The sequence below is a fragment of the Budorcas taxicolor genome, chromosome 7 (assembly GCF_023091745.1).
Source record: "Budorcas taxicolor isolate Tak-1 chromosome 7, Takin1.1, whole genome shotgun sequence".
In the NCBI taxonomy this organism is placed as follows: Eukaryota; Metazoa; Chordata; class Mammalia; order Artiodactyla; family Bovidae; genus Budorcas; species Budorcas taxicolor.
The window spans coordinates 9616532-9640740 of NC_068916.1; the positions used below are offsets into that span (position 1 = coordinate 9616532).

At 47.0% G+C, this 24209-nt stretch overlaps 1 protein-coding gene across 3 annotated transcripts in view; it reads left to right on the forward strand.

Annotated features, from left to right (window-relative positions):
• The first annotated feature begins 1813 nt into the window (after window positions 1-1813).
• The window catches only part of AKAP8L (A-kinase anchoring protein 8 like), a 30893-nt gene continuing 8497 nt past the window's right edge, over window positions 1814-24209 (forward strand). Inside the window, exons 1-13 of one of the 3 annotated variants that reach the window (XM_052642781.1) lie at window positions 1814-1919; window positions 7161-7235; window positions 11722-11754; window positions 12040-12097; window positions 12200-12280; window positions 14110-14563; window positions 14654-14750; window positions 14834-14904; window positions 15272-15335; window positions 16161-16269; window positions 17722-17863; window positions 17956-18061; window positions 18298-18428. In XM_052642781.1, coding sequence (XP_052498741.1) covers window positions 1907-1919; window positions 7161-7235; window positions 11722-11754; window positions 12040-12097; window positions 12200-12280; window positions 14110-14563; window positions 14654-14750; window positions 14834-14904; window positions 15272-15335; window positions 16161-16269; window positions 17722-17863; window positions 17956-18061; window positions 18298-18428 — 1434 coding nt within the window. In that variant the 5' untranslated portion in view covers window positions 1814-1906. Of the gene's footprint in view, window positions 1920-7160; window positions 7236-11721; window positions 11755-12039; window positions 12281-14109; window positions 14564-14653; window positions 14751-14833; window positions 14905-15271; window positions 15336-16160; window positions 16270-17721; window positions 17864-17955; window positions 18062-18297; window positions 18429-24209 lie in introns of all 3 variants that reach the window. The other 2 variants (XM_052642780.1, XM_052642782.1) reach the window with 2 other exon arrangements.

Sequence of the window (24209 nt, forward strand, 5' to 3'; positions counted from 1 at the left end):
GCCTCTCTCAGAATGAGACCTGACCCAAAGGCACCACCTCTTTCAGCGTTTTTTTAAAAAAACTAATATATTAGTTTTTAAAAGTGATGTAAGCTGGATGTAAAGAAAAAGTTCAAACTAGTGACTGAACTGAACTGATACAAGAACTTTGAAAGCAGGAGGTCCTGCACCACCTGCAGTGGTGCCATGATAAGGGCCAGCCCTTGAAAGGGTTGAATGCTGTTCTTGCTACAGAGGGATCTTTTCCTAAAACTTGTGATCACACCCCTTCTCCTAAGCAGTTCTACTTGACTCAGAGGCAGTGCATAAGATATTAGTGAAGTCAACATATGAGGGTGAAATATGGCTGTGGCACAGGCCATGAAGGAAGCTATGGGATCTAGGAGAGGTGTCCTGGGGCTATGCCTTAGTTTGGACGGCAGGCAGGTATCCCTGAGGGTGACACTGAAATGAGCCCCACAACTGGAGGGCACACGAGGCAGAATTTTATGTACTTCATATGTGGAGTTTTTCAATGCATTGTGAGCTTTGGCTCACGTGGCAGCAAGTTTTGCATAGGCCCAGGGTTGGAGGAGTTGCTAAAGCTTTTCACGGAGAATTCTAATCACACAAAAGTGGAATAGTGAAATGAACTGTCACCTACTCATCACTTGTAAACTCGACCACTCTCTTCAGCTACAGCCCCTTCATGTCCTCTCCTCCATATGAATTACGGTCATGAGACCGACTAATCTGTTAATGTTTCAGCATATTTCTCTGAAGGATACAGACTTCTAAAAGTGCCATTGAAATGAGAGATTAATATCAAAAAGTCAGTAGTGGCATACTTTAAAACAAAAAAGTACAAGTCACCCAGCTTGATGAACTTTCACAGACACATTAAGCACAATTTTCAGTGTCTGCAGCTCCCTCAAGTCGTTTCTTAGCAGCTATGAGCTGGCTCTGACAGTGGACACATCCAAAGAGGCTGCTGAGGACACAGCACTGGAGCCTGGCTGGGCTTCTTACTGTAGGATCTCTAAAGTCCAGAACAAACTGAGAAGGGTTTAGAGTGGGTAGTTCCCTCTTTAACACTTAAGTGTCAAGGACCCTGAGCAAGTCATGAATTTCAAGCTTCAGTTTTCTCATCTTTTTAAATGGGAGTTAAAAAAAAAAAAAAACAACTTCCTCACAGAGTATTTGAAATAATACAAATATATTTATTACATATAATGATATAAACGTGCTGTATATGTTATCTTTATGTAACGGTGGATAACAAAATGTAACATTTCTTTAGATCACCCGACATCGGACTGAATTCTTCACATAAGTTATTTCACATATTTGAAACTGTGCCCAGTATCTTGCTTGGCACTTAGCTGTAATTTTCATTCCAACATGGCTTTACCTTGTTCGTTTTGGAGCTGAAGGCCAGGGAAGTTAGGAAAGAGCGTAGACTGGCACAACACCCCCGTGGCAAAGCCGGGACTGGAGGAGTGCCCTGCCCTGTAGACCCAGCTCCCTCTGGCGGGCCTCCAGGGCACAGGCCTTTCCCGCCTGGCCATTCTTGGGCCTCAGGTCTTTCCGTAGTGAACAGCTCCGCCCCTTCGAACTCTGCGGGAGTCCACCTCCAGGCGGTCTCCTCTAAGCCAATCCGCATTATCTCAAAATAACGGGAGGCGGGATTAGGGTGGGGCTCGCGTGAGATTGGCAGAGCCGTCAGCCACGGGCCTAAGGAGGCTCAGAGATGGACAGCGAGGCTATCCAACAGGCGTGAAGCCAGGGTCCGGCGTGAGCCAATGCTGTCGAGAGGCGGGGCTTAGTTGTGTGTGGAAGGGGCTCAGGGGATTGTCTCCGCTAACGCGGCGACGTTCGACCCGTGGAGTAGCTGCCGGAATTTTCGGGTGCAGTCTTCGCTGCTGCCATGAGCTATACAGGTGGGCCCGGCAGGGTTGGTGAGGAGAGGGGTCGGGCTCCCGGTGGAGAGGGATAGGGATGTGCCGGAGCCGCGCCGGGCTCGTCCGTGCCTCCCACGGGGCTTGGACACTGCCCTCTCTGCGGTCACAAAATGGCGCCGGGGTCCCGTCGCCTCAGTATCGCGCCCCTCACGCCTCGGCGTCTCAGTACTCTGTGCTGGCCACCTCGGGTCCCGGCTCCCTACCGCCCGAAGTTTTGGCTTCTGTCCCCTGTGTCGGTGGGCCTTGATTTCGGCACCTGAGTTCTCGCCTCCGTTCCTGGCCCGGCCCCCTGGGCCCTCATCGCCTCGGGTCGCCCTATCTCAGGCCTCGGCCCTTCAGGTCGACCTGCGGACTCGGCCGCTGTCGCCATTGTCCCCCGTGGAGTTTCCCTGCAAACACCGCGGTTGCCCGCACCCCGCCCCCCCTCGCCTTTACCTGCCCCAGGCTGGGAGAGGCGCCAGCCCCTCCTTGGAGCGGGGGTGTGAGTGAATAAATATATGAAGCGTTTGGGCCGAGTGGGGAACCTCGCGTCCTTAGGGACTGAGCCTTGTGAAGAATGGCTGGCTTCCGTGTTAACTCATTCCACAACTGTCAAATTCATCGTGGCGTCTGGGGTTGAATAGACACTGACATACTGACGGGAATTCCTCAGGTATTTTATAGAGTAGGGCAGACCCGAATCGGGAAACGAACGTAGTATGTGTTGTGGAGTAGTCAGTACCCTGAGGACCTTGTTCTATTAAGTGGGGTGGTTGGGGACCTCTGGAGAGCATTGAGCATTTGAGCAGAGACCTGAATGGAACGTGGGAGTTCGGGATATCTGGCCAAGGGGGCCCTCGATATGAAGACCTAGTGACAGGAGCTGCCTGGTGTGTTACGATCAGCCCGAGGTGATCAGTGGGTCTTGAGCTAAGGGGAGGGAGGGGATGATGAGATTAGAGAGGGAGCCATAGGATATGCCTGGGTGATTACAAATCCCTGAATGAATTCAAAGGCTGGCCTGGGACTGCTTTCGGAATAACTGAAGAGGCTTCTCAGCCAAGAGCTTCCCTTGTTAACAGGGCTTAAGCTTGTGTGGTTACTGGGTAAGCTGCATTCTGCTTGGAATGTTTAGGACTGAGGGTGGAATCTGAGCCTCTGGGGCTGCTCCATAGGCACCCTTAGACGAGAAGGTAGTGTTAGCTCTCCCTCCTCCAGGTCAGGAGCTTGGCAAGAACTCCAGTTTTTTTTAAGCAACCATCCCTTAGCCCAGTGGTTCTCAACCAAGGGCAAATTTGCCCTCCAGGGGACACTGGCAAAGTTTGGAGCGTGGGATTCGGTTGTCATTTCTTGGGGTGGGAGTTGCTACTTGTGCATCTAGTGGATAGAGGCCAGGAATGCTGCTAAAAACATGCTATAGTGCAAAGGGTGGCCCCACCCTAAAGAATTATCTGGCCTCAAACATCGGTAGTGCCAAGGTTGAGCAACCCTGCCCTAGCCTTTGTGTACCTTTTCTGGTTCACCAGGGAAGTCAGTCTGGTTGATACTAACATAACTGAAATTGAAAACTGATCTATTTCACCAAATCTTATCAAGAACTGGAAGACAGTTCCATGGTTATTAGGGACAGGACTGCTGAAGAAACCAGGGGATGACTGGTTGGGTGCTGTGGGGCAGCTTAATAATGATCCATTTAATTTCATAGACAAGGAAACTAATGTATAGAGGTCACAGATGGTCATGTTTGAATATCAGCTCCATATCTTGTAGGCTGTAATTCTGTGTTTTGAGTTGGCAGTGAGGTAGCCAAGCTAATGAGGTTATGATTAGTTTTCCCTTGATCTTGACCAACTGAAAACCACAGTTGCTTTATAATGTGTGATTTTCCCTTTTAAGAAGCAGATCACTAAAGTCAGAGGCATGTAAGGATTTCCCTGGCAATCCAGTGGTTAAGATTCCACTGCAGGGACACTGGTTCAGTTCCTGATGGGGGAACTAAGACCCCACATGTCAGGAGGTGCTGTCATAAATAAATGAATGAATGAATGTCAGGCATTTTATGTCACATTTTAGATAACTCTTTGCCTTTAAGGAGAATTTCTGGAGGCCTTAAAGCAAATGTTACCGTTAGTAGTAAGGTAGAAGGTGATTTAAAATGTATCTTTTTGATAACTTATCTAATTTTTTAACCTAATTTTTTTATGTATACTTGAGAAAGAAAGTTCTGTCTCTACCACTAAGAGGAGGAAGATAGGAGCAGTGGAAATACAGGACAAAAAATCCAGAATCAGATCTTTAAAAAAGGTCTGAAATGCTACCAGTCTTTTTATAGGAACATTCATCATCTCATATATTTTCTCTGCGTTAGGAATGCACAGGTGGTTTAGCAGGGTGGCTCTGGCTTGGGATTTCTCATAAGGTTACATTTTGGATGTTAGTTGGGACCTTAGTCATCTGAAGGCTGAACTTGGGCTGAAGGTGACTCAGACTAATGTGCCTGACAGGTTGATGCTGGCTATTGATTTCTATACTATCTGGAGCTCTCCACAGGCCTACTAGAGGGTCCTTACTATATGCTGGCTTATAGTAAGAGTGAATAATCTGAGAAAGAATAAGGTGGAAGCCTCAGAAGTTGCACTGGATCATTTCTGCAATATCTTTTCGATTAAACTGCCTCCTTTTATTTGGGAAGAGACAACATGATGTCAGAAGGCAAGAATCGTTGGAGGCCATCTTGGAGGCTGATTTTCACTGGATAGTAGAGGTTGACGGCAACCTAACCTCTTTCCTATTGTCTTCCAGTTTTTGTCACTTACTATTATTTCTTCAAAGAATCCCATTCTAAAAAAAGCAGGAAAAGAATAAAATTGAGAAGCTTTGTGTGTTTTTGAGCAAAAAAAGATATCAGCGAGGCTGGCCAAGAGGGAGGGGCTGTGATACACAGTTATAAACACATTGTCTGACCTTTCAATTTATAGGACCAAAAATTTGCTTATTTTATTTTTTCACTCAGAGCTTATTTTTTCATTCAGAACTTAGTCAAGCTGAAAAATTGAACTAAGACAAGATCGATCCTCAGCCAGATAAGGATTGGTTCATAATTGGAGTATAACTGGCTAAAGAAGGTCCTGCCCTGGGGGCAGTGTTGTGGCGCAGAATATTAATGTAGAGAGGACAGATCTAGAGCTGAGTTTGCCTTTGAACTCTGAAGGTTTGATGCATTGATGAATTATCTTTCCTTTCTCTCAAGGAAGAATCAGGGCCCTCTCCCCTGAATATACATAGATCTTTTGCTCGATAGCTTTAATGCTGTGTTCCAGTATGTATTCCTGTTAGCTTGTGGTAGGTTCTAGTTGCAGCTGCAGTACCTTCAGGCCATATCACCTAAAGTCTAGAGTTGTTTTGCCAGTGGCACTATTGCTGAACAAACAGGTTTCCAGAAGTTAGTTGAGCAAACAGTGGAAAAGGCCAGTGTAAGGTGGTACTTATATTGGGAGCCTTCCCCACAGGTAAACCTTCTTTAGATTACTTTCAATGTTTCTTACGTATTATCAGGGTTACAGTTTGGGCATCTCAGGAAGATCCTGGATCCCTGGAGGAAATCCATTCCGTGTGCCCTCTTTAATTAGGGAATATAGGAAATGTTGGATTTATATGCTTCTGTCACCAGCTCTCTTATTCCCCAGTGCCCAGTTTCAGTTCCCTCCTCTGGGAAGTAAAGTGTGAATCCACTGATCTTTGTTTGAAACCCTTGGAGCTGGGTGTGTTTTGGAATTCTAGCTTGAAAGGACGTTGCACGACACCTGCAGTGGGGTTTGGGGCTGCTGCTGCTGCTAAGTCGCTTCAGTCATGTCTGACTCTGTGCGACCCCACAGACGGCAGCCCACCAGGCTCCCCTGTCCCTGGGATTCTCCAGGCAAGAACACTGGAGTGGGTTGCCATTTCCTTCTCCAGTGCATGAAAGTGAAAAGTAAAAGTGAAGTCGCTCAGTCGTGTCTGACTCTTAGCAACCCCATGGACTGCAGCCTACCAGGCTTCTGCGTCCCTGGGATTTTCCAGGCAAGAGTCCTGGAGTTGGGTGCCATTGCCTTCTCCAGGGGTTTGGGGCAGCACCTTGTAATTAAATGAAGAAAGATAAAGAATGTCCTCATGGGTCAGTTTTTCCCAGAATGCATGTTGACACCACATTTGACGAAAACAGTTGGTTTTCAGACTTTTTTGGACTTTGGAATTGGCAGGGTAAGGGATCTTGGCCCTGTCCCTTTTGTTGGCTGTGGTGAGGATGAAGCGAAATAATGCAGATGAACCTCTTAGCACCCTGCAGGAAAAACACTTGTTCAATGTTGGCTGCTGTTGCTGTCCTATTTGCTGCTATGGTCTTAAGAAATGAACTGGAAGAAAAAGAGAACTAGAAAGAGTGTCAACAAATACTTGAATGCCTGCCCAGGGAAAGGCAGTTGGTGTATGGTTTTATTGTCAGCAAGCTACTGGAGGTGCTGGCTTTAATTTTTAGGTCATGAGTTGGATCTTGACGGGAACAGGCAAATGTTGCCTCTTATGGTGTCTATCATAATTTCAGTGCTAAGGGCAAATCACTTAAAAAATGTTTTAAAAGTGTAGATTAAAAGATAATCAGCATTTGAGACCAGTAGTTTCTGGTAGAAGTTCAGATTTTCCTTACTTGTTACTAATTCATTAGAAGTTGAGAAATAGTATAAGATTTGAGAAGATTGGAAATTATACATGTAATCTATAATGCTTGTTCCATGTAAACATGCTAACCCCAAGTAATTACATTTAAGAGGTAATTGTAATACACTTTTTTTTTTAATGGGAAAATGAAAAATATATATAAGCTTTAGATTTGGGGGAATGGAATAGGTATTATTTACCTTAACATTGTTCAAAATTAACCCCCATTGATTTTTGATTTGGAGCTCACCTTTCAGTGATTTGATATAAACGTTTTCTTCATTTACCTGAATCATTTGGGTACCCATTTATCAAAACAGGGTACTGGTTTAAAGGTTTAAGAATGTTTATCCAATTCTTCTGACATAACAAGTTAAATATAGCCTGCCTTTCCTTTGGTTGATATGTTCTGGAGGTGTTCAGAAACCAAAATTTTGGTGGCTTTCCAGTGAGGGGAGGGTCAGCCAGGCAGTCTCCACTGAAGGGTAGTCTTAGCTCATTTTCATGTGGCTTATTTGGAGAAATTAACCACACTGTACGTATATTTAGGCTTTGTCCAGGGATCTGAAACCACTTTGCAGTCCACGTACTCAGACACAAGCGCCCAGCCCACCTGTGATTATGGTAAGTGTGGGCCCCTGGGAACTGGAGGGTGTGTGCTCTGCTCTCCAGTGGCGGAGCAATCCACTGGTTTATTAGTTGCCTTTAACATTGCTGTCACACTGTCTTTTCCAAATGCAAACGTGTGAAATGGTACGGTGGGCTCTTAGAATAGCTCCGGGGGGTTAGAATTGCCCTTTGGGGGCATTTGTGGGAAAGATGTCTGTTATTGAGCAAGCTGGAGTTCTTGGCTGTATATGATTGGTTCCTTTGACCCTTTGACAAACTTACAAGTACTTGTGGCCTGTGACAAAGATGTAGGTTCAGAAAATCCCCTCGAGGGAGGGTCTGGGGAGGAGAGTGGCCAATCAAAGTCCAAAGGATTGGTGTGAGCAGAAACCAAGCCATTAACTTAACCCCTGGGTAGTGCATGAGATTCCAGTATAGGAGAGGCTGCCTGTCTGAATCTGGATGGCTTTTAGAGACACAGTCAGGCTGGTAGGCTCCTCACACACAGGGTTGAGAGAAAGTTTCTCATTGCTTTCTCAATTGTGGACAGACACACTGAATCTCTAATTCAGAGGATCCATAGATATTCTTTTGGTATCTCTCAGCAGTCCAAAACTGCCAGTAAAGCTGTTTCTCTGTGATTTGTGACCGTGACCCTAGTTCTCTGTCATGAAGGAGCTTTCTTCAAAAGGTTTTGCCTTGATTATTGAGATGGGTAATTGGTTATACTGCCAAGGTCTAGGGAAAGACTGAGTCTACACAGTCACATTCTCTCAGGAGTCACTGATTAAGTGGAAATAAGTAAAACTCCCTAAAGGATTGTCAGATTGTCCCAGGGGAGAGAGAGACTTAAAAAAATGTTCTGAAAATGAGTAAGGAGGTATCAAATAGTTCATAAGGAGGAGAAACTTTGTTTGCATGGCTTCTCTGTCCTGCCCTCCCTGCCTCAACCCTTTTCATTAGACATAATTCCAAATTACACATCTTTTTTGAACCATTTTCTCTCAGGTTTATATATTCTAGTCCAAAACATTTTATAAGATGTGCCATTTGCAAATATTTTCTCTCAGGCTGGGACTTACCTATTTGTTCTCTTGATAGTGTCTTTTGAAGAACACAAATTCTTCATTTTGGTGAAGTCCAGTTCATCAGTCTTTTATTTTTGTTTGTTTTAAAAGTCTTTCAGCTGTGCTGTGTGGCATGTGGAATCTTAATTCCCTGACCAGAGATTGAACTTGGCTGTTAACCACTGGACTGCCAGGGAAATCCCAATCTTGGTTTAGTTTTGTTTTTTTGCACCGACTCTTTGTTGCAGCACAGGAGCTTCTCTAGTTGCAAGATGTTTCTCTCGCTGTAGAACACAGGCTCCAGCGTGCATGGGCTCAGTAACTGTAGCACATGGGCCTCTCTAGTTATGACTCTTGAGCTTAGTTGCCTGACCAGGGTTTGAACCCAAGTCCCCTGCTTGCTTTGGAAGGCAGATTCTCAACCACTGGATCACCAGGGAAGTCCCCCCAGTTGTTACTGGGAAATTTATACTTAACCCAAGGTCACAAAGATTTTCTTTTAAGCACTTCATAGTCTTAGGTTTTACATTTATTTTGTGATTTTGAGTTAATATTTCTACCAGGTATACAATATAGGTCAAGATTCTTTGTTACCTTTGTTGAAAATTAATTGAATGTATATGTGTGGGTCTGTATCTGGATTCTAATTCTGTTTCATTGATTTGCATGTCCTAAGTTTCCTCTAGTACCTTACTGTCTTGATCACTATAGTCAGTCTTGAAATTTGTGAATATAAGTCCTCTAGGTTTATGCTTTTTCCAAAATTGACTTGGATATTCTTGTTCCTTAGCTTGTATGTATAAATTTTAGAATCAGTTTGTCAATTTCTATAAAAATTCCTCCTGAGATTTGGAGTGGAATGGTCTTGAATCTATAGTTTGGGAGAATTGAAATCTTAATAGTATTAAGCCTTAAAATATGTGAACACAGTATGTCACTTCATTTGTTCATGTCTTTTTTTTTTTAAGTGTTTTGTCGTTTTTGCACACAAATCTTGCACATATTTTGTTCAGTTTACAGCTAAGCATTTCATGTCTTTAATGGTATGAGATATGATAGTTTTCAAAAATTCAGTTTCCTATTGTTCATTGCTGTTATGTAGAAATTTGATTTTTTTTTCTTTTTGTATGTTGACCTTGTAATAAGCCTTGCTAAGCTCACTTATTTACAAGTTAACTTTTTTTTCCACTAGTAACTTTTTTGTGTAGTTTTTTTTTTTTGAGAAGTTTTACACCATGTTTTGAAGGAATAGTTTTACTTCTGGCTTAAATTGTAAGACTAATATAATAACATTTAAATAACATTTTGAAAAACAGTCAGCCAAGGTCCCACCATCTATACTTGTCAGCATAGTTATTTTAGGTAGTTGCATATCTTACAGGTAGCTAGAATTAATGTTTTGTTGTGCTGTTAGAGCATTTCCTTGTGCAGCAAAAGGCTTAGTAGTTTATTTTTTGATGCCTATGTGATATCACTGAGTAGGTTGACCATAATGTGATTAACTATTACCTTAAAGTCAAACATTTACATGCTTTTCTATTTTTGCTCTTTAAATATTTGCTACAACCAGCTCCTTTTCTTTACTTTTTCTTCTTCTTTCTTTTTTTGGTTTCCTTTTTAAAAATAAATTACATTCTTAAAATACTCTGTCAACTATGGTCTCATCTCCTCTGTGGAGATGAAGTGAATTCCAGTGTTCTTTTGCAAGGGAGTCACCAAAGAACACAGTGTAGACAAAGATTTCCCCTGAGGGGATCTGCTGGGGAGCCCACCAGGGTTGCTCTAGGTGTAGCGGGTAACACATAGAGAGCGCTTGCCTGCCGCCGTCATAGGAACCACCAGCCTGTGCTTGTGCTCGGAGTTCCGCCTCCTGCTGCGTCCTTTCTTTGTGCTTCTTCGCTGCTCTGCCTAGTCCTCAGTAGTGGAAGCCTGGAGTGGGGCAGGGACACTGTCTTCAGGACTCAGGCATAGCCTCGATGGGCTGCCTTTGTCTCCCAGTCCTGTCTCTTTTTGAATAGCCAGTGTCCACCGTCCTGGTTGCAGACAGCCACGTGGCCAGACCCTTTTAGCTGCTGGGACTAAGTGTACATTATTCCTTGTGCGGCTGTGCCAGCCACTCTTCTTGCCTGTTTGAATGCCTCATTCACCACTCACTCCTTGCATGATCTCCACCTGCTGTCCCTTGCTGCTCTCTAATTATTTAGGGTCTGCTTTACCACACAGTGCTCTGGGCCTGAGGAGTGCCTGGGACTGCCAGCCTCTGTTCTGTGTGCTCTGAGCATGATAATCATTGAATAAACAAATGAATGAGAAGCCCCTGCTTTGGTTTCCCCAGCTGTAGAGGATTTTCACTTTGTGAGCTCTAGCATGTCCACAGTTCATTAGTGTTCAACTCCAAGTCCTTGCTGGTTTCCAGTGTCTCCCTATTCATTTGTGCACTAGATCGAGGGGAAACTTGAGTATAGGATCTCAGCTTGCCCCCACGCATGTTCACTCTGATTCATCTTCTCAGTGTATGCACTCTTGCCTTCCTATGGCTGGATTCTGTTGTTTATCACGCTGCCCTCTCGCTGAGGTTTGGTCCTCTCTCTGTTCTGGGACAAGTATGACCTGTCTGTCTGCAACGTAGACATTGTGGAATAGGAGATAACTCTGAGGACCCACCAGAGACACTGGGAAAGTGGTTGCCTGTTCTCAGGCATTTCCTTGGGAAAGAATCATGCTTGACTCAGAGTTTGCACTTGGTCAGTTTTCAATGGCTTTATGTTTTCGAAGGAAAGACTTTTTCTTATGTGCTGTAATAAAATCCAAAGTACATTTAGTTTATAATCCAAATTGTATTTTCATCAGCTCTTCTCAAGAGTGGCGTCCTGTGTTTCCCTCTGCTTATGTGTTCCAGCACAGCACACTCACACAATTCAATGGCTTGATAGTTCTCCCTGTTAAGGCAGACATTTGAGGGAGTAGGGTGGTTATTTTCTCTGCTCCAGATGGCTTTGTTGGGTGATCTGATTGACAGGATTTTGGAGTGGATATGAGCTGTTTGCTGAGCTTCTTTTACAGCGTGGAATCAGTGTGAGGCACCAGAACTGCTTGACTCTTCCTCTGATTGGTGCTAAGCCAAGGGCCAGAGTAATCTTCCAATTCTGATTTATTGCAGAAGCCATATAGAAGCCAAATTCCTTCCCTGAGAGTGTTAGGAGTGGGGGGTTCCTTAAATAGCAGATGGTCAGACCCACGAAAGATCGGGCACCAGGGCAACACTTGGCCTGGGTCAGTTATATAGTGCTCTCAAGCTCAAGGCTTCTCAGTTAGGGGAGGTTCAGCCTCCTATAACCGCTCAGGTTCTAGGAATCATTGTTTTTATGCCGAAATTAGACTCTCATCGTACTGTAAGCAATTATAGATATAATTGCCCTTTTACTTTTTTGTAGGATATGGAACTTGGAACTCTGGGACAAACAGAGGCAAGTATTATTCACATGATCACTCTTCGCTCTCCTGGGATTGGACTGGTTGAGTCTTTCTGCCACTGTGCAGCTTAACCAAGGTTTCAGGATGGGGCTTGCCTTTGGGGGTCCGAGGTGCCCTGGGGCTGGCTGTTCCTTCCCAGAAGGCTGGGCCCATCCAGCCTTGGGTGGCTAAGATCCAGGCTTGTCTCTGTGACCAAAGGTGTCCTTGTCTCTGTGTTTGTCTGTCTCTCCTCACCCCCTCCATCTTGTCTGTCTGTCTTTCTGTCTCCATCATTGCAGGCTACGAGAACTATGGTTATGGCTATGGCTATGGCCAGGATAACACCACCAACTATGGGTATGGTATGGCCACTTCAAACTCTTGGGAAATGCCTAACTCTGACACAAATGCAAACCCTAGTGCCATGGGTAGTGCCAGTGCTGATTCCGTTTTGTCCAGAATTAACCAGCGCTTAGATATGGTGCCGCATTTGGAGACAGACATGATACAAGGAGGCGTGTACGGCTCAGGTGGAGAAAGGTGAGTGGGCACCAGCCTAGGGGCGGAGGCTTTGCAGGGTCACCCCCTGCCCCCTGGCAGTCTCCCCTTCTGAACTTCCTGTTATATCTGTCTGCTTTTTCCTTCTTTGCCATACTGCTGGGGCTTCCCAGAGACTGTGTAGGGTCTGTTTCACATTCCTTCTCTGGCTTGTGTCCCGTCTTCCCTCCATCCTCACCCATTGTCTGGTGGTGAGCCTCTTTTCCAGCTTGCAGAGGGCCGAGCAAGCCCACTCTGGGCTGGTTTCACTGTGACCTCTGAGTGGCTCTTCTCAGGGTCATTGTTGAATGACTCTTCCCTCTGGAGACAGCCATTTGAAGTCCTTGCAATACTTTGCACCCTGCACTCGGTCAGGGCAGGACCATTTCGGTTGTGTATGAAGGATGGGGTGAGCCCTTGGGCTGAGCATCGTGAGCTGGGCCATCCCACATAAGGCACGGGAAAGATCGGGGCACATCCTGGCCACCCTTCGGTGCCTTATCAGTGTGTAGCTATTGAGCCTCAGAAGTGCCCCTGTGGGGAGCTGTTGATGTCCTCACTTTGTAGATGAGGAAAGTGAAGCGCCTGTGGGTTGCACCGCTTGCCCAGAGGCACACAGGAGCTAGGCCTTCCGCTCAGATCTGCCTTCAGATTTGTCCTTGTCTGATCTGGTGCTGGCCCAGGAGTTCTGTGCCCTAGTGAGAGGTTTCAGTGAGAAGGGCACATGTATTTCTACCACGGGATTGAGTGAAGTGGCCTAATGGCTCCAGTTGACAGATGGGAGAGAGTAAGGAGGGGTCTGGCCAGACACTGATAGGGCCAAGTGAGGCCCCAGGAGCACTAGGGCCGAGGGTGCCAAGGAGACTTCTGCTTGCATGGTCTCTCTAGCAAGCAGAAAGTATTGGGGGAGGCCCAGCACATCCCCTCTCCTTTTGCCTGATAGTCAATTGTGTTGGATCTGAGGCTGCCAGATGGCGGAGCAGTGGGTGTGGGGGGGTGTTGGGCTGACATTGCTGCTGGTGCCAGCTGCCTGTGTACCGTCTTGCAGCAACCTAAAGCTGGAAAGCAGGGTTCAGAGACAGAGTGGCAGTTGGGTCGCCCTGGCCTCTTCTTTCATGCTGCTGGTGCTTCTTAACTACCCAGCTTTGGCAAAGAGACATGTGGGGCCTGGGCCTGTGGGCTGCAGCCGAGGTTAGAACAGCTGTCTCTGATTCCACAGTCAGAACATCTGGCTTGCCTTCCCACTTGCTGTGTAGGCTGTCCTGGGCACCAGGGATGATATGAGCTCATAAGAGTTCTGTTCTTGTCATTGGGCAAGCTTGCAGTGTCTTTGCTGGCAAATGTTCTGTATTCTTTTTAGTTTTCAGTGATGAGGGGGTTTGAGGCTTCCTGTGGATGTTACCAGCCCCAGTGAACAAAACACTGATGTGCTGGATTGCCCATGTATTGCGGGATGCCAGGATGCTTGGCTCTGCCCCTTGAGGAACAGCCTTGGGCATTGTGACTGCCACAGACACATGCTCATTCCCTGTGGACCCGCTCTTCTCCTGAGACCTACTCTACCCTAGTAGTCCGTCCTTCTTAGGGTCTGAAAGCTGGTGTGTGGTCATATGCAGGCTTGGGGACATGAGCTGAGGGGACCTGCTAGCTTCTAGAAGTCTGCCCCGAGAAGCCTTTTAAGTTGGCATTTCTGAATGTTGGTCCTCTACAATGGGCTGGGGTAGTGCTGGAGTGGGTCTTCTGTCCCTGAAATGGGGAGGTTTGCTGGAAGGCAGGAACAGAAGGGTGAGGGGACCCGAGGCCCCCTTGATGCTTGTCATCTGCCTCTGCAGGTATGATTCCTACGAGGCCTGTGACTCGAGGGCCGTCCTGAGCGAGCGTGACTTGTACCGGTCGGGCTATGACTACGGAGAGCTCGACCCTGATATGGAAATGGCCTACGAGGGCCAGTACGATGCCTACCGCGACCAGTTCCGCATGCGTGGCAGCGACACTTTTGGCCCACGGGCTCAGGGCTGGGCCCGGGACTCCCGGAGTGGCCGGCCGATGGCCTCGGGCTATGGGCGCATGTGGGAAGACCCCATGGGGGCCCGGGGCCAGTGCATGCCTGGTGCCTCCCGGCTGCCCTCCCTCTTCTCCCAGAACATCATCCCTGAGTACGGCATGTTCCAGGGCATGCGTGGCGGGGGCACCTTCCCAGGTGGCTCCCGCTTTGGCTTTGGGTTTGGCAATGGCATGAAGCAGATGAGGCGGACCTGGAAGACCTGGACCACGGCTGACTTCCGGGTGAGTGAAAGGGGCCCCTCCTGGTCTGTGACTGAGAAAGTGAAGGGCCTGAAGCTGTATACCCTGACCCTGTTCCCTCTTCTGACCCAGACCAAGAAAAAGAAGAGAAAGCAATGCGGCAGTCCTGATGAGCCAGACAGCAAAGCCACCCGGACGGACTGCTCTGATAACAGTGATTCAGACAACGGTGAGCCCGGATGCTGGGCCCATGACCCTTGCCCTCTGCCCCATGGGACTCCTGCACTGAGCTTGCTTCCTCTTGCCTTTCAGATGAGGGCACAGAGGGGGAAGCTGCAGAGGGCACGGAAGGCGCTGAGACTGTGGAGAAGGGCTCCAGAGCAGTAAGTGTCCCAGCCCTGCACTCTTGTCTGTCTGTGGGTGAGGCCTGCGGACAGGGGGCTGCTTGAGCCCCGGCACCACAGAGCAGGCCTCTCCCAAGAACCACAGGCCAGCCTGAGTTATCCCTGGATGCAGACATGATTAGCACAGGGAAGTGGAGGTCTGGTAGAGACAGGCTGCTGGCAGCCACCTGACCAGAGGCTGGATTTCCTTTTCAGAACATGGCCCGGTGAGCCCTCTGTGCAAGGCCTGCTGGGAGGACGTGAGGCGCCCGGCTCTATGCCTGGCCTGGTACAGGGCCTTGTCATTTACAGCTGTTAGGAGCAACTACACAGGCTTTAACACTGACTGTCTGAAATTGTGTCTTAGGAAGGAGAAGACGAAGAGGGAAAAGAGGAGGGGAAGGAAGGAGGCAAAGAGGATGCAGAGAAGGGTGAGTCTTCTGAGTGGCCCGGGCACTGGGGGCTTTTCCAGATGCTTGTGGCGGGAAGGGGCCAGCCGAGGGCAGGGTTTTGGCAGAAATAGGCCCAACTTGGATCGTCCCTGTGTGGCTGACTATGTGCTGGTAGGGAGTAACCTCTCTTCCTCTTCCTGGTTCCTACTCTGGCCCTGATCTTAGACAGTACACTGGTTTTGCCTTCAGGTGGGCGGGGCAAGCAAAAGTGTGGGGGAACCCCAGGCGCAACCCCTGCCTTCAGGCCTTTAGTAACATGCAGTTCCGAGTCCTCAGTGGCTGGTGTCCAAGCTGGGACCCTTGGTGCAGTTTTTACGGCTCTGGTTTGCGTGTCCTTTCCCTTAGCACCTCTACAGCCCCTGTTGGGAGTCCGTGTCTCCCTATTCGAGTGATGAGCGCCAGCAGGTACCTAACCTAAATCCAGCCTCAGCCTACTGTTGCCGCGGTACCCAGTGTGGGTGGGCAGGGCCATGTGAGCTTTGGGGCCTTTTACCCTTGGGGGCTGCACTCAGGCCCTACCTGAGGCCTTCCTGCATTCTGCCACCTGGGTCCTCTGAACTTTTGCCAGTATCCCCACTGAGACAGCCTCTCTTTACCTTCCAGCTTCCCTGTGGCTCACTCTGCAGAGTGTGGATGTCCTGGAATGTGGTGGGGTCAACTCCCCACCCATCCCAGGGCACCCGGTCCTGCTTGCAGCCAGAGGCCTTGCTCAGACAGCTGCTTTCAGAATGGACCCCCTGGAGTAGAGAGTGGATATCCAGTCAGAGGCCACAGACTGATAGCCGTATCCTTCTGTTCCCACAGGGGTCCTGAGCGCCCAGGATGAGAGTGGCCAGGCCAAGCGCAAGTTGCAGGCAGGCAAAAAGAGCCTGGACAAGCAGAAAAAGCGGCAGCGAGACCGCATGGTGGAAAGGTAACCAGCTTCCCTCCACCCCTTTGCCTCTGCCTCGCTCTGGGGCTGCCTCCAGGAGAGCAGGGCCATAGCTCTGCTGCCTCACCGCCCTCTGGCCTCCCTTGGGAGCCGCCACCTGCTCGGCCGTGCATGGACCCTGCTTTCCGCCAGGCCCAGCTCCCAAGGCCTGATTCGTCCCCTGCCCCTGTGCGGCCACCTGGCGACCGCTAGCGACTTTGGCCTGAGATCTGACACTGCTCAGCACCGTTGCCCAGAAGCTCCGGCGCTAGGTCACTTGGCACATGAGCCCCAAGGTGCACTGGGGGCCTGATGCCCCTGTGGGAGGGGGCCAGCTCAGCAGAGACTCAAGGTCCAAGGCGCCTGTGCCACCCCAGCTAGCTGCCAAGAGGCCGTCACCGTGCTCAGGAGAGATGGCAGCACCTGTGGGCTGTGGCAGCCTCGGGCCTGCCCTCTGCCCGGCCCGCCGGCCCTGTCAGGCCGGGCCTGTCTGCGGCTGAGCCCTTCACGCCCCTTGGTCGGGTCTGTCTGCCCTCAGGGCTCCCGCACTGGCGCTTGCCTCCTCCTCCTCCGCCTCAGACTCTTGCTCTTGCTGGACCTTCCTCAGCCTCGCCGGCGCCCGGCCCCTGGGCTCTCCAGACAAAGCTGACCCCGTGGCCCAGATAAGGACGTCCGGCAGAGGTAGGGACCTGCCCCGAGGCCTCGGTGGCGGCTGGCCTCTTCCGCCCCTTGCCACGGCGGCCTGCTCCGGCCCAGGCCCCAGACCCCGGGCTTCTGCTGTGGACACACGGCCCAGACAGAGCACCTCGCTCAGGTGACTCCAGGCTGCCCTCTGGCAGGCCAGGCGGGCGCCCTCCTTCCAGCTCAGACTGGTCTCTTCTCAGAAGAGGAAGATGAGGCAGCAGGTGCCCAGGCCTGCTTGCCTCCCATCCCTCCCGACACTACCCCCAAGCATTCTGAGCAGAGGATGGGCTGGGTCTTTGAGCCTCTCAGCCCCCACAAGGAAGATGCAGCACCTTTCCGGGCCCTGCCTCAGGACTGCGTACTTCATTCTGCACTCAGGGTCACCTGGCTCACGCCAGGGCATCCTTCCTTTTGCTCCCTAGCTGGGCCAAGTGCACAAGCTCCTGCCCAGCCTCGGTAGAGAGGCCCTCCAGCAACCTTCCAGCGACTCCTTGCCTGTTGCAGCTGCTGCTGCCTCAGGCTTCAGCCTCCTGCCTGTGGGAAGGAAGAGCTCCTGCCCTGTCCCCTACGTTGCAGTAACTGCAGCCTGCAGATGTTCTGTCCCTTTGCACTCCCAACCCCACTGGTCCTAGCCTGTCCCCCTGCTGGGACCACACCTCAGAGGCCCATGAGCAAGGCCTGTTTCAGGGCTCACAGCTGGGTTGGGTGAGGCAACAGCACTCTTTCCCAGAACCCTCTTGGTCTCAGCTCTGCGTTTCCCTCCTGTGGCAGGATCCAGTTTGTGTGTTCTCTCTGCAAATACCGAACCTTTTATGAGGATGAGATGGCCAGCCACCTTGACAGCAAGTTTCACAAGGAACACTTTAAGTACGTAGGCACCAAGCTCCCCAAGCAGACGGCTGACTTTCTGCAGGTGAGCCTTGGAGTGGTTGGTACAGCTGTTGTTACCCTGCAGACATAGAGTGGCCTACACAAAGCTTGATATCTCCTTGGTGTATCCGGCAGGAATATGTCACCAACAAGACGAAGAAGACAGAGGAGCTCAGAAAAACCGTGGAGGACCTTGATGGTCTGATCCAGCAGATCTACAGAGACCAAGATCTGACACAAGGTGAGGAGGTTCCATCCCAGTCCTACCAGGCCGGACCACAGCCTTCCCTCCTCTGGTTCTCAGAGTAGGGTCACAACACCCCTCTGTTCCCCCAGGGAGGGTCAGTGAGAACAGCCTCAGGCCCACGTGGAAATGGCAGGGTGAGGTGAGGAGCTGGTCTGGCATTTTCCCCCAACTCCTGGGTCTTTCTTAGGTGTCTGGGACCAGTGGCGACTCCCTCCTTTTCCCCTCTACAGAAATTGCCATGGAACATTTTGTGAAGAAGGTAGAGGCAGCCCACTGTGCAGCCTGTGACCTCTTCATTCCCATGCAGTTTGGGATCATTCAGAAGCACCTCAAGACCATGGATCACAACCGGAACCGCAGGGTGAGTGGCCACCAGTGCCCTCCCACCATCCTGTGGGCTAACTGGCTTAGGCCTCTGGGGAGGTGCTGGGGTCATGACCCCTGCCTGCCAGGGGCAGGAATATAGACACATCTCCAGCCCAGAGCAATCAGCCACGCTACAGAAGAATGGGAATCGGGGACTCTGCGTGGCAGGTGGTGGCATCAGAGCCAGACCTTAAAAGAAGTAGGCTCTGGGAAATGGGGACCCGCGTATGCATAAGGGCCAGTGGCCAAATTAGGTTCAGACACCAAACAGGGAGAAGCATATGGTACAAGTGTTGTTGGAGGAGGGATTGGACACAGGTTCACAAGGGCTGGGCTGAGGGGCCTGGTCTTGCTCCTATAGGCAACAGAATTTTTAAGTGGGGGACTAGTAGGATTAGAGTTGGTATTAGACTATAGAGACTTTGGGCACCTGTTCTGGGAAGGAGGTGGGGGGATCAGTGAAGGGCCTTGGAAGAAGGTGAACAGAAGTTCGGCATGAGGGAGTGATGCAAGTCTGGGTTATTACAGATTTCTGGCTTCTTTAACTGGTGGACAGTGGTGCTGCTAAGGTGAGGAGGGTAGGGTAGTATATGGTACAAGGAAAGGAGCGAGTTTGGCAAGAAATTTTAAAAGTTCTGTCTTGCATTCCAGTGTATTCCCAGGGCCTAACAGAACCCAGAGTGGGTGTTCTTTTGGTTGAATGGGTGACATCCTGAATTAGAGCTAGCTGTTAGAGATCAGGTGAGCGGGGTGGGGCTTTGCAGTAGGGAGAGAGCTAGGAGGCCCAGAGCCAGGTCTGGGCTAGAAAGAGAGGCCTGGCTGCCATCACCCTGAACAATGCTGATAGACCTTATGAGCAGCAGCAGCAGCCAAGGAGAGTGTAAGGAATCATTTCTTAACCTTTTTCCATGCCCATCAAATTCATCTCTGGTCTTTTTCAGTGCAGTGATTCTCAACAGTGGGATGGGCTTAGATATCTGGCTGGGATGGTGGAGGAGATTCGGGATTGGCATATACCGTTGACAGATCTGGAAAGATACAGAATATGTCCGTTGGCTTTGGCAACAGAGAAGCTGTAGGGATCTTGCCATGGTGAGATTTTCGGGTTGGTAGCTGATAAGGGTTGAAAGAGAACAGAGAGCAGACTGTCGAGAATGGATAGTGCATGGTATTAAAACTTGGAAAATTGAGGTGAAATGAATGATAGCTAGTAAAATACAAACTGATTCCAAAGCAAGTTGCCAAAAAAAAAAAAAAAAAAGCTGTAACAACCAGCAGCCATAGAGGGGATTGGAAGGGTACTAAAAGATACTTTGAAGACACCAGAAGTAGTTGGTTATAGAGAGTTCAAGTATAAATACTATATTCTGTAAAATGCCAGATTTAGAAGTAAAAGCTTCTAGTTATTATTAATTTTGGTAACAGTTTTATTGATGCTCAATTCCCATACCATACAATTCATCCATGTAAGGTATACAAGTCAGTAGTTTTTAATATATTCACAGTTGTGTAGCTGTCAGCCCAATTATAGAACATCTTCACCTCAAAAAGGTGAAGCTGTCACTCTGTAACCACCATACTCCCCAAGCCCTAGGCAACCACTGATTTACTGTCTGTCTCCGTGTTTTTCTAGGCATTTCAAATAAATGTAGTCACCATAGTATGTGGTCTTTTGCGATTGGCTGCTTCCGTTTAGCATGTGTTCAAGGTTCATCCATATTGTAGCATGTATCAGAACTTTATCCCTTTGTGTGGCCTAAGCATATTCTCTTGTATGGATATATACCACAATTAGGTTATTCATGCTTTAGAATTTGGATTGTTTCTACCTGTTGGCTATTATGGATCATTCTATTATGATGCAAGTTTTTGTATGGACATGTGTTATGGTTTTTTAAGACAGGAGTAGAATGTCTGGGTCAAATAATAACAGTTTAACTTCTTGAGGAACTGCCAGCTTATCTTCCAGAACGGCTGTACCACTTTATATATATCCCCAACAACAATGTGTGAGTTCTGATTTATTCATATGTTACCAGTACTTCACCAATACTTGTTATTATCTGACTTTTTGATTCCAGCGATTCAGTCATTCAGGTGTGCAGTGAGTTGTATCTGTTGTATTTTTCATTTGCATTTCCCTGATAACTGACTAATGATGTCAAGCATCTTATCATGGACTTGTTGGCCATTTGTCTGTCTTGGAAGGGAAGAAATGTCTGTTCAGATACTTTATTTTTTAATTGTGTGGTCTTTATGAGTTAAGGTTCTTTATATATTCTAGATACAAGTCCTTAATCAGACATATGATTTGCAAATATTTTCTCCCATCCCATGGCATGAGTTTTTTCACCTTGATGTGTCTTTGCAGCACAGAAGTTTAATTTTGATGAAGCTCAGTTTATCTAAATTTTTTTTCTTTTGTTCCTTGTGCTTGGGGTATCATATCTAAGAATCCATTGTCAAATAAAAGGTCACAAAGATTTATCCCTTTGTCTTCTTATAATAAGGGTTTTACAGTTTTAGCTCCTACAATTTGGTTTTTAATGCATGTAAGTTAATTTTTGTATGTGGTGTAAGGTAAGGTTCAACTTCATTCTATTCCACGTGATTTTCCAGTTGTCCCAACATCATTTGTAGAAGAAAGCATGCGTTCTTTGTTGAATGGCCATGGCTCTCGCCAAAAGTCGGTTGACAACAGCTCCATGGATTTAGTTCTCGACTGTTTATTCTGTTGTTCTCTGTGTTTATCCTTATGCCATTACCACACTGTAGCTTTGTAGTAAGGTTTAGCATCAGAAACGGACACCTATAACTTCTGCTCCTTTTTTTTTTTTTTGTTTCAAGATTGTTTTGGCTATTCTGTGTTCCTTGAGATTCCACGAATTTTAGGACCAACATGGCAGTTTCTACAGAGAAGCCAGCTGGTGTCCTAATGGGACTATATTCAATTTCTATATCAGTTTGGAGAGTATTCCTGTCTCAGCAATATTAAGTCTTCCAATCCATGAAAATGGAATGTCTTTGCTTTATTCAGAATCTTTAATTTCTGTCAACAAGATTTTACAGTTTTCAGTGTGTAAGTTTTTTTATTTGGGGAGATTATTAGTTTATTCCCAAGTATTTCATTCTTTTGATACTAATATAAATGGAATTGTGTTCTTTAATTCCATTTCTGAGTTGTTCTTTGTACCTGTTTCAAAATAGAATTGATTTTTGTTTGTTGATACTCTATCCTGTAACCTCACTGAAGTTTTTATTAATTTTAATCATGGATTGTTTTAGTTCTGTATATCAGTTGTCTGTAGATAGAGATAGTTATAGTTTAACTACTTCCTTGCCTATATTGCTGTTTAATTTGTTTTTCCTTGTTTAATTACCCTGGTTAGAACATCCAACATAGCCTTGAAGAGAAGTCCCTCCCTGACCCTCCTCTTCTCCCTGGGGGAGCATCGGTCTGACCATCCCCCCTCTTGTCCGTGGGGGAGCATCGGTCTGACCGCCCCTCCTCTTGTCCCTGGGGGAGCATCGGTCTGACCACCCCTCCTCTTGTCTCTGGGGGAGCATCGGTCTGAATGTTGAGGACACTGCTTAGCTGTGGGTTTCCCATAGGTGCTCTCTGTCTGGTCGTTGAGTTCCCTTCTGGTTGTTGAATTCCCTTCTGGTTGCATCTTGTTGAGTGTTTTTATTCTGGAAGGGTATGGGAGTTCGTCAGATGCTTTTTCTGCATTTATTGAGATGATCGTGTGGTTTTTGTTTTTTATTTATTGATAGAGTATATTTCATTGACTTGAGGGTGTTAAGCCACCCTTGGCGTTGTTTGGAAAAATCCTATTTTGCCATGGTGTATGATTCTTTTTATATGTTGTTGAATTGGCTTTTTGTTGAGAATTTTTGCATCTGTACTCATGAGATACTGGTCTGTATGTTTTTTTGTGATATTTTGGGGTTTGGTATCAACGTAATACTGGCCTCATTGGAGGGACTGATGTTGAAGCTGCAACTCCAATACTTTGGCCACCTGATGCGGAGAGCTGACGCATTTGAAAAGACCCCGATGCTGGGAAAGATTGAGGGCAGGAGGAGAAGGGGAAGACAGAAGATGAGATGGTTGGATGGCATCACCAACACAATGGACATGAGTTTGGGTGGACTCCAGAAGTTGGTGATGGACAGGGAGGCCTGGGGTACTGTGGTTCATGGGATTGCAAAGAGTCGGTCGGACATGAATGAGCAACTGAACTGAACTGAATACTGGCCTTAAAAAATGAGTTGAGAAGTTTTCCTTCCTGTTGTTTGGAAGTTTGTGAAGAATTGGTATTAAATTGGTAGAATCTGCTCTGAAGCTGTCTGGACCCGGGCTGTTCTATGTGAGTAGTTTTGTTTTGTTTTTTTTTACGAATTCAGTTTCTTTACTTGTTACTGGTCTATTTAGATTTTCTTTCTTTCTTTTTTTTTTTTCACCTTATCCCTCTGCACTTGGGATCCTAGTTCCCTGTCCTGAAATTGAACCTGGGCCCCAGTAGTGAAGGTGCCGAGTCCTAACCACTAGACTATCAGGGAATTCCCTCTATTTCTTTCTGAGTCAGTTTTAGTAATATCTTTCTGGAAATCTGTGCATTTAATCTAATACTCAGTTTACTGTCATGCATTTATTCCTAGTGTTCCATGATAATCCTTTTTATTTCTGTATTGTCAGTAGTCCCCTTCTTTCATTTCTGATTGCTTTGAGTCTTCTTTTTTTCTTGATCAGTCTTGCTGAGGTTTAATTTTATTGACATTTGAAAAGAACAAACTATGGTTTGGGGTTTTTTTTGCTCTTTTTGTGTGTGTTCTCAGCTTCATTAATTTCTGTTCTAATCTTCTGCTTGCTTTAGGTTTCTCTCTATTTTAATGTAGACATTTATAACTGTAAGTTTTCCTCTGAGTACTGCTTTCACTGCATCCCATAAGTTTTGGTATGTCTTATCTTCACTTTCACTCATCTCAAATTATTTTCTAATTTCTCTCTGCCTTCTTTTTCTTAGACTCATTGGTTATTCAGCAATGTGTCATTTAATTTTAACATATTTCTAAATTTCCAAAATTACTCTCTCTTACTGATTTCTAATTTTCTTCAGTGTAGTCAGACAGTATACATTCCATTATTTCAGTCCTTTTCATTTACTGAAGCTTGGTTTATGGCCTAGTAGTATAGAGTCTGTGCTATGCTTTGTACATTTGAGAAGACTGGATATTCTGTTATTGTTGCAAAGTGTTCATCTGTTACGCCTGTTTGGTTTTATAGTGTTCAAGCCTTTCATTTCCTTGCTGATCTTCTGCCAAGTTGTTGTTTGCATTCTTGCAGTGGGATGTTAAAATCAGCTATTGTTGAATTGTTGTCAGGTGCATCTATACTTAAACATCCCCCGATGGAGAGACCTTTTATCATTATAAAATGTCCCTTTGTATCTTAGGAACATTTTTTACAGTCCGTTCGTCTGGTATTTTTAGTGTGTTCAGTTCATTTTCTTACGGTTGATGTTTGTATATCTTTTCTCATCCTTTTCCTTTCTATTTATTTGTATCTTTGAATCTATTGGATCTAAAGTTTGTCTCCTGTGGAGCACATATAATTTGAACTTGTTTTTCTATCCAGTTTGACCATCTTTGCCTTTGACTGGATCGTTTAATCCATTTACATTTAATGTTACTATTTTTTTTCAAATATTTATCTTCTTTACTGGTTTTTTTTGTAAAAATTTGGGGGTATCGTTAGTGGTTTCTCTAGGCCTTC